Below are 9,620 nucleotides of genomic sequence, written 5' to 3' on the forward strand. Positions count from 1 at the left end.
GGGGGCGTGGGGCGTGGGCGGGGCCGGGAGGCGGAGCGTTGAGTGGCACAGCTGCTGGCCACCCGCAAGGGGAGAACGCGCAGGGGGGAGGAGCTATGCTAATATACAAATAGGTACAGTGTGGGGCACCCCACCGCGGGGCAGCGAGCCGAGTTTCAGAGGTGACTTAGTGACGTCAAGGAGGCGCGAGGCGTTTCGCGAGTTCGAATCCCGGATTGGGCGGCGGCTTCAAATCCGAATCCTACCTCACGTGCTGGGGGAGAATGTCCCCTCCTAATCAGTCGCTTGACCTGCAGGACAATAATAATAACTGCTTCCTCTCGTTGAACGCTCTGCATAAGGCTAGGAGGCGAGACGATATTCCCCCCTCCGTTTTACAAGGGTGGAAACTGAGTCTCAGAGAGGTTAAACTCAAGGTCATTTGCCCAACCCTGTCCAGGGTTTCTTAATATCCTAACTCCTGGGCCTTGATTGTAAAATGCAGATTCCTGGGCCCCCACCCAAATCGAATGAACCAGAATCCTAAAAGGAACTGAACCCCTGGAATGTGCATTTTTAACATGCTCCCTCGTTGATGTTGGGAAACATTTGTTATGTCTCCAAAAGCACCCAGTGGTCATGGAGGGGAGACTTTCTTATACAGGAGGAAGGAGCCACCATATTCTGGGACTTCCAGAACTTTGTGCAACACTGTTACTCTGTGATCTGAGCTGCTGGCCTCCCAGCTGGGCCCCCCACCCCCAGGGCTGCTGTCATCCCTGCAGGAACCTCCCTGCTCACCCCCTGCAGTGCACAGACAGAACCAGGTGCCTGGGGACAGCATCTCACTCCCCAGCTCCATCCCACAGGAGGAATTACTGTCTGCACAAGGGTTGCAAACTGGTGGCCTCCAAATGCTGTAAAGTTCGAAATTCGTTGCCAACATTTAAAAATCAGGTTGTTTCACAAAAAGAAATCCAGATCTCCAGGCACTCTTGAAAAATCAGGTCTGGCGATTCTTGCAGCCCCAAAAACAGATTAGGGCAGGGCTGGGGTGAGGCAAGTGAGGCACTTTTCTCAAATCCTGAACCTAAAGGGGCACCCCAAAACACTCACCATCCAGATAAATACTATATAAATGCCATATTTTAAAAAGTCAAAATAAATGCAGAAATAATCCATGATGAACAAAATAACTAAAATTTTAAAGAAAGACAAGATTTGATTCTGCGCTTGTGCAAACCACCTCCTTTGCTACTCTCTAGCCCCAGCCCTGTCAGATCCTGTCTTTATTTCAAAAATAGTGTTCATCATGGCTTCCTTTACATTAAATATTGCAGTAAAATATGTATCTAGATGGCTGAGTTTTTTGTCACACGTGGCGAGTGCCTCACTCTCTCACCCTAGTCCTGGCCGTGTTTATAAATTCACGAAATCTGCCCTGAGCCATTTAGTGGATGGAAAAACTGAGGCCCTGCAGGTTTGTTTGCTGTTGTTGTTCTTTTCATTTTTATTGGAGTATAGTTGCTTTACATCCTGCAGGTTGTTCCCCAGGTAATATGAGGGTCATAGTGCCTGCCCGATCACCTCAATGGCTGCAGGAAGTACAGGGTCCAGCAGGGCTGGTGTGATCTCTTGTGGGGGTCACAGGGGAGAAGCACTGAAATGTTCCCATGATGCCCCGGAGTCCTCGTCACAAAAGTCCGAACTCTTCCCACAGACCCATCCCTCACCCCCATATTTCTGGTCTCTCATCCTTTATAGGTGGCGAGCTGACCTCCCCATCCCAAAAAAGGCTCACTGTTGGGGAATGCGGAATCCACTTCTTTATTGCAGGAAGACTATTTGTAGAGCGAATGCTACACAGACCCCACAGCGGGGGGCGGGGGGCACCCACATGCGGGAGGTGAGGGGGCAGGAGCGGGGACAGCAAGCATGGCCTGGTACGGTCCCTAGACCCAGCGGTGCCGAAGCAGGACGGGCCAGCAGCTGGGGTAGGCTCTGGGCCCCCTCCTGTTGGAGAACCCCAGGGTCGGGGCAGGGCCTGGGGCAGGAGAGGCCTGGAGGCAGGCAGAGCCCCAGGGAGATTGTGCTATCAGGGTGTGTCCCTGAGAAAGGGCCGCAGACCCCTGCGCAGCCCCACTTTCTCCGGCACCTTCAAGTGGGAGGGGTCAACACCAGCTGCTGGTGGGCCCTGGACCCGCCACAGGACAGGGGTGTTCCGCTGTACTCAGACAGGATGCTACCTTTTCTTCCGTGGGCCTGTCCACGCGCCGGGCGGTGACACACACGTGCACACACACACACTCTCTCCTTCTCACAGTGGGCCCAGTAAATATTTGCTGAGTGAACAGCCATACAGATGCAGAAGGAAAAAAACACACTGCTACCAAGATGGACACAAACAGTCCCTCTTACCCACGTACAGTCCACGTGGTCATATGACCTCTCTTTCGCGGATGCACATGCGCACATACACACACACGTGCCGCTTCCTTGCACCTAATGACACCAGCGCTGTGAGAGGCCCCAGGGAGAGGCCCAGGAGGCAAGGAGCTGAGGGCAGCTCCAGCCACAGCCAGCAGGCAGCTGAGACTCAGTCCTGAAACCACAGGCAACTGAATGCTGCCCAGGAGCACATGAGCTGGATGTGGATCTGTCCCTGGTCACGCCTTAGGATGAGACCACAGCCCAGCTGGCCTCATGCTGAGACCACAAATGTGTGCTGTTGCAAGTTGCTGAGTTTGCGCTCCTGTGTTCCCCAGCAACGGCTGATGGATACAGATGTTGGGCTGAGAGCCCCCTTACGACAGAGTGCAGCAGGCGTGGTGCTCCTCAGACAGTCAGGACAAACAGGTCCACAGAGGCTCTCTGCTAAATCCCGTAACCCACTCCCGAAAACACAGCTGTACACAGTCACACTCTTGCAGGTGCCAAGGCTCACACATCACAGGTGTCTGGTCCTCCTGGCAACCACACGACCCACCCCTGCATACACCCTACACTTGGATCACACGACAGACCATCACACACACAGGAGCCCCACACACACGCTTAGACACAAGCCATCCGCCCAGCACACCAAGGGGCCCAATGCATCATCCTATGCGTGCCCCCCACCCCATCCGAGGCCTACAGGTCACCTTCATACTGTCCGACACGGCCTCACTGGGTCCCATAAGTGTGGTGACATCTAGACACTCACAAAAACAGAATCTCACGGTGGTGGCGGGCACACCCTGACTTCAGGACCCACACCTTCCTGGGTGCGCCCCCACGGGGGGCCCCGTAGGTGGGAGGAATCGAGCTGGGCAGAGCTCTGCGTCTAGCCCCTCAGAGCCTGCCGGTGCTGGGTCCAGATGCCTGCCTCTGGACGGGGCCCGGCAACCCCCCACCAGCACCCCAGGTCCCCTGCCCTGGGCTCGGTGGCGACAAACTGTCTCGATCTCTGTCTGCAGGCTATGTCCGGGAAGGCCCTCCATATTCATTCCAGACAGTCCCCTGGAGCTGTGCCGCAGCCATCAGTGGGTCCCGGGCCTCCCATGCCTGCACCCCAAGCCCAGGCGGGGCGAGGAGTGAGATTCCGGGCTGGCGGGGCACTGCTGTGAGCCCTGTGGTTATTGCCTGGCAGCCTGAGACCCAGCCCGCAAGGCCCCCCACCAATCCATAGCGACGGGGGTGAGAGGGGTGGTCTGGGACCTGGGGAGGGGGGCACAGGCCAGAGGTCATGAGGGATGGAAGGGGGAGGGGAGTGTATGTCAAACACCAAGTAGGAGAAAAGAAAATCTGAGGTCCATGTGCATTTCAACTCCCTCCTCCCCGGCAAGGTCACAGTGATATAATGTAGGGGCAGGGTGCAGGTCTGGCTGGGGGCACCCAGGGGGCAGAGTCAGAGGTGGGAGTCCTGGGAGACACGGAGATGGAGGAAAAACCAGCTTCCTCAGTCCCTATGGGGACAGGCAGCTTCCCCCATTTTCCCATGTGCAGATCAAGGGGGCCACCTCCAGAGCTTGGCTTTGGCGGGGCGTACAGACAGGACGGGGGGTGGAGCAAAGAGGGAGGGGAGGGCAGAGTGGCGTGACAGAGCTGGGTTGGAGCCCCAGGTCTGCCACAGGCTCGGCAGGGCCTCATCCCCCGCCGGAGATGTTGGAGGGAAAGAAGTGGAAGAGATGGTGGGGGGGAGGGGAAAGAAGGAAGAGGAGAGGGAAGGGGGGGGTGGCAGCGGGGGCACAGGACGTGGGGAGAGGCCTGGGGCCAGGACAGCGGGGCGCCGGCGGTGGGCGCTCTGGGCTCACATGAGGACGCATTTGCCCTTGATGCGGTCTGTCCTCTTCTGTTTGCTGGAGCGCTTGCCATCGATGTTCAGGCTCATGTTCCGGCGTGTCTCCAGCGTGAGCAGCTCCTGGAAGAGCTCTTTGACGTTGTAGTTCATCTTGGCTGATGTCTCCATGAAGGCGCACTTCCACTCCTGGGCCACGGCCTGGGCCTCGCGGGTGTCCACCTCCCGCTGGGTCTCGTCGCACTTGTTGCCCACCAGCATGACGGGGATGTCCTCCACGCTGCCCTTGATTTGCACGATGAGCTTGTAGATGGGGCCCAGCTCCTCCAGTGACTGCTTGCTGGTGACCGAGAAGACCAGGATGAAGGCGTGGCCCTTGGAGATGGACAGCCGCTGCATGGCCGGGAACTGGTGGCTGCCCGTGGTGTCGGTGATCTGCAGCGTGCACACGCTCTTGTCGCAGCTGATGACCTGCCGGTAGGTGTCCTCGATGGTGGGGATGTAGGTGTCCCGGAACGTGCCCTTGACGAAGCGCAGCACTAGCGAGCTCTTGCCCACGCCGCCTGCCCCGAACACCACCACCCGGTAGTCATTGCTCTGTTCAGGCATCTTCCACGCGGGGGTGCGGGGTGGGGCCGGGAGGGCTCGCTTCAGCTGCTAGAACCCCAGACCGACCCTGCACAGAGAGGAGTGTCAGACAAGAGCGACCACCCACTTGGGAGGGGGTGGGAAGGTCGGCTTCTCAGAGGAGCGGCATTTCTCCTGCATCCCGGTTATTTGGTCGACTCTGCCATTCTGCCCTGCACACAAGCTCAGAGCCAGACCCTCTGCCTGTCTGCTTCCCCTCAACGAAATCTGGGGCCTAAACTCCTTCCCCGGGCGGCGGGGGTCTCTGGGCTGGAAGAGGCATGGAGATGCCAGCGTGGGGTGCACACCAACTGCTTTCTCCACCTGCATGCTCCCCCAGCCCCCAGGTGGCACTGGCTTTTCCCTGGCTTTGTGACCTGGGCAAGCTGCTTTGCCACCCTGAGCCTCAGTTTTCTCCTCTTCAAAATAAGTAAAGGGGTCCCTCTCTCCGGCCATCACAGGCTCCCTGCTCTCACCCCAGCCCAGAGGTTCCTCAACCTTGTGGGAGCTGTGTGGTAGGGCATCTTTAAAATGCAGATTGCAGGGCCTCAGCCCTGGAAGTGGTGAATCCTTTGGTTCAGGGCCACAGCCCTGGGAACTTGCATTTTAAAGCTCTTCTCCTCCCCTTATCCCATAACTATGATCCTGGTGCTGGAGGTCCAAGAATTTGCAAATCATGAAGCAGGTTTCCCACAGCAGCCCAGGCCATAGATAAGAAAAGTAAAACTTAGCCTAAAGAGAGAAAGCCTCACTCCCTGAACTCCAAACCCAGACTATGGTCTGGCCTGCCCTGGCCTCCCGCTCAGGTCTGATGTGTCCGTAGGAACAGAACTCCCTGCGAGGGGGTCCCCTTCTCCCCTCTCCCCTACCCTGTGCTCAGAGAGGTCCCGTGACCTCGCGAGGTCACACAGCACAGCAATTCCTGAAATGATGGAGGTGGGAGAAGAACCGTGACCTGGGGGTGGGAAGGCAGGAAGCCTGTCTCCAAGCATCTGCATCCTTACTTATAGAAACAGCAGAGCCCCCTTCCCTGCCTCCTTCTCAGCCATCTGTGAGGGTCCCTCAACATGGGGCGGGGTCTACAATGGGATAGAGAAGATATGGCAAGATTGCACCCAGGCCATGCTACTTCCCTCAGGTGTGTGTGTGGTGGGCGGGAGCGGGGGCGGGGGGCGGGGAGCAAGACCCAATGGTGTGAAAGACCCTGGCGGTGAAAACCTGGGCGAGTAAATTGATGTTCCTGAGCCTCGATGTTCTCATCTGTGAAATGTGAGCAGTCTCAGTGCCCACTCCACGGAGCTGCTGGGACAAGCAGTGCCATAAGCTCGATAAAGCCCTTGGCCAGGTGCCTGGCACACAGAGCCCTCAGTAAAGATGGACGGACAGGGTTATCAATCACAAAGGCCCAGGGTGTAAAGCACTCGGCTGGTCGTGGGTTGGGAAGGCACATTCTCAATGATCAAAAGTACCAGGTTTGTCAGAAAAAGACATACAGAGAAGGTAACAGCCGACACGTACCTCACAAATCACGTGCCAGGCAAACTTGTAGGAGCTTTAGCGGTTCTAACTCGTGGGGGACTGTTTTTAGGCATCTTGGTGACATGCATAGCACTTGGTGGGGGGGCTGGCAGGGCTGCCAGCCTGCTCTGCAGTCACTACCCTTTCCTGAGTGGGCACCCCAAGAAGTGAGCTCATCAGCATGCAGCCAGGCACCGCCACAACTGGCCGAGGGACCTGGGGTGGCTGGTGACCGTCCGTTCTCCCACCCCAGACCCAGCCCTTGCCTCGCTCTGGGTGCAGACCCCCTGGCAGTGCTCCAGGCCTGTCAGCAGGGGTGTCCTCCAGGAGGAGCCTGGGATCCCTGACTCGGAGCCCCATTCAATAACCCACAAACCCACGCCAGGAACCCACCTGGTGCTATTTGAAAACCACCCGCACCTCCCATGGGCTGGGGTTGGGGGAAGGGGCCTGTGGGCACCAAGGCACAAAAGGGGGTGGCACGGGCTCAAGGTCACAGCAGAGAGGTGGCAGAGCAGAGCAGGATTTGAACCCGGCCCCGGCTGGCTACACAGCCTGGGGTCCTTCCCCTGTGCAAGGCAGCCCACCCTGAGGCTCCCAGGCCAGGGGAAGCTGCCCGGTCCTGGGTTCCCGGAGCCCACTGCTACTGGGAGGTTGGAGCGACCTCAGGTGCAAGAAAGCAGGCCCCAACCCAGGGGAGGGCCTGGGGGCTCGGGCTGCCTGCCCCAAGGGGGTCTGACATAGGGATTACCTGACCAGTGAGGGGTTTGAGGAGAGGGGGCTCCCCTGGGCCCGAGGAGGATCTAAGTGGTGGGGGAGGGCCGTCCACCAGAGGAGGGGCTCCTGGATGAGGGCCTCGGCTGGGAGAGGGAGCAGGAGGGCTGAACGGGGCGGTGGTGCGGGGAGACGGGCTCGGGGCCCACTCGATTCCTCCTGGAGGGGCCCTGACAGCGGGACCCAGGGAGGCTCCTGTAGGCCGGAGGAGGGGCTGGCTCGGCCGAAAGGCTGCCGGTCAGTACCGCGGGGGAGGGTGATGCCGGGAGGGAGCTGTCCAAGGTGGGCGCGAGGAGGGCGGCCTGGCCGGGGCCCAGCCGGATTGGGGAGGGGGGTCCGGTGGAGGGCCGGCCCCGCGGCCGGGAAGGGTGGGGCTCGGACAAAGGAGGGCGCGTGGGGGGAGGACCTGCGGGCCTCGCGGGGGGACGCAGCGGGCCCCGGCGCCCCGGTCCCCCGCCCCGGCCGCCTACCTGGGCGCTCGTCCCTGCGGCGCCGCCGCGGCTGCTACTGGCCGTCTCCGTGTCCGCTCGGGCGCCGCCGCCCCCCGCACGCCCGAGCTGCCGCCGCCGCGCCCGCGCCCGTCCCCGCCCGTCCCCGCCCGCCGCCGGGCGCCGCGCTCCGCCCCTCCCCCCGGCCCCGCGACCCCGGACAAGGTCACCGCCGCCCCATCTGGACCCCCGCCCCGCGCCCCCGCCCGGTGAACATCGGCTCCTGCCAGGGACGCCATAGGGGTGGGGTCCTCTTCCCCGGGAGGAAGCTGGCGCACCCCAGGGCCACCCAGCAGCCGGCCGCTGGGCAAGATGGGGGCAGAGCCGAGGTCACCCAGGAGGAAAGAGAAGGGGCCAGTTGGCAGAACTGCAGACAAGGGGCCTGGGGGAACAGAATGGGACACCCTTGGGCTGGTGGAGGTGAGGGTCCAGGGCAGGGCCCCCCAGCGGGGGGGTCACTGATGGAATGAATAATCAATCAATCAATAGATGTATGAGAAGGCAGAGGTGGCCCAAGGGGGCTCGGGGCAGTGGGGATGTACCTGGAGACTAGTCCCCATCCCGGGGGATTTGTCCTGGCAGGGTGGGACTTGGTTTGGGTTGGTGCCCCTAAGGGCAGGCCACCAAGGCAGAGATGGCAATTGGGCCCTTGAGCTGGGCAAGGGTGGGGAGGAAGGGCAGTTGCTTTTGAAGCTGGGGTGAACAAAGGGAGCAAAGCGGAATGGATTTGCAGTTTTCTGGTAGGAAAATGTTATCTTCATCAAACAGGAGTTGTCTCTGAGAATAAACGTTTGCCTTTGGGAAGCGTCTGTGCGGTTGACGTCTGTGTGTCCACATTTAAGCCAACAGGGTACCATCACCCCTCCCTCCTGAAGACTGGGAGGGTGGAGACTCATCTCAGAGAAGACTGGGCTTTGGGAAACAGCAGCTGAACCAGGCAGGGGTGGGTGTGAGAATGCCCCAGGGCCCAAGCCTGTTAGAAGCAGGTGCCCCTCGATGGATAGGCAGACACTAAGGGTCCCACAAGGAGGGACTTTCTGGGGTCAGAGCAGTCAGAGGGTGAAAGAGGCTCTTTGTAGGGCGGTGAGCTCCCCATCATGAGGTGTGCGAGCAGATGGTCGGCTGGAGCCCAAGGGCTCCTCTGGCTCTCGGCTCCTTCATTTTTGCTGACCCAACTTGTCTGTGGCTCTGGCTGTGCCAGACCCTTCCTGCTCCCTTGGAGAGGTGGGCACTGCCCCCAAGACCATCTGGTTCCCCCAGAGGCCGGGCCTCTGAGGTTCGTCCTGCTTTGGGGGCTTGAAGGGCCCCATTTCTCCCTGATTCAACCCCTCCACTGCACCTCCCGGCCTCTAGCACCTGGACCATCCCACCCGCCTCCTTCCTGGCCTCCCAGAACAGCCCCCTCCAGCCCTCCTTCTACCCTGGCCTTCACTGCACAGACTCCCCTGCTCTCATGCCACCCGTGGCTTCCTTCACTTCCGGGTCAAGGTCCAGCTTCTCAGCCTGGCGTTCAAGCTGCTCCCGACCTGACTCAAGCTCTCCTCCGGTTCCCCATCCAACCCCGGCTGCCTGGAGCTGTTCCCCGGATACACCCCACTCCTGCCCTGTCCTAAGCCATGTGGGGCACCACAGAGAGTGGCCTGGCCCCAGCCCCACATCTCCAAGCGCTCTCAGCCAGCGATGGAGACAGCCCTGTGGATCTCCGCATCCCGGCCAAGCACTCCTCTGAGCCTCAGTCTCCCCATCTGTGAATGAGGATCACCATTGTCTTGCCTCCCAGGGTTGCTGGGAACGATCGATCAGGCATGACATCCACCGTCCTGAGGCTGCCGGGCACACAGGCGCTCAGAGATGACAGCCCCGCTCCCTCCCGCTCCGGCTGCCTGCCTGCTTCCATCTCTGAGTGACCAGGGGCACTGGGCCGGGCCTCCAGCCTTGGGCCGGCCCTCTGCTCC

At 60.2% G+C, this 9,620-nt stretch overlaps 1 protein-coding gene across 1 annotated transcript; it reads right to left on the reverse strand.

The window, feature by feature from the left end:
* Positions 1–4,194: 4,194 nt before the first annotated feature.
* On the reverse strand, positions 4,195–7,707 carry DIRAS1 (DIRAS family GTPase 1). Its single transcript, XM_081230783.1, has 2 exons — positions 7,648–7,707; positions 4,195–4,934 (listed from the first exon to the last, which is right to left on the reverse strand). Exon 2 carries the CDS (start codon positions 4,865–4,867, stop codon positions 4,271–4,273), a length of 597 nt encoding a protein of 198 aa, XP_081086909.1. The 5' UTR covers positions 4,868–4,934; positions 7,648–7,707; the 3' UTR covers positions 4,195–4,270.
* Positions 7,708–9,620: the final 1,913 nt, after the last annotated feature.

Source organism: Mesoplodon bidens, assembly GCF_964165515.1.
Source record: "Mesoplodon bidens genome assembly, chromosome: 4".
NCBI classification, from domain to species: Eukaryota; Metazoa; Chordata; class Mammalia; order Artiodactyla; family Ziphiidae; genus Mesoplodon; species Mesoplodon bidens.

Coding starts and splice junctions, on each gene's coding strand:
- DIRAS1 (XM_081230783.1), bottom strand. CDS start 4,867: ATGCCTGAACAGAGCAATGACTACCGGGTGGTGGTGTTCGGGGCAGGC.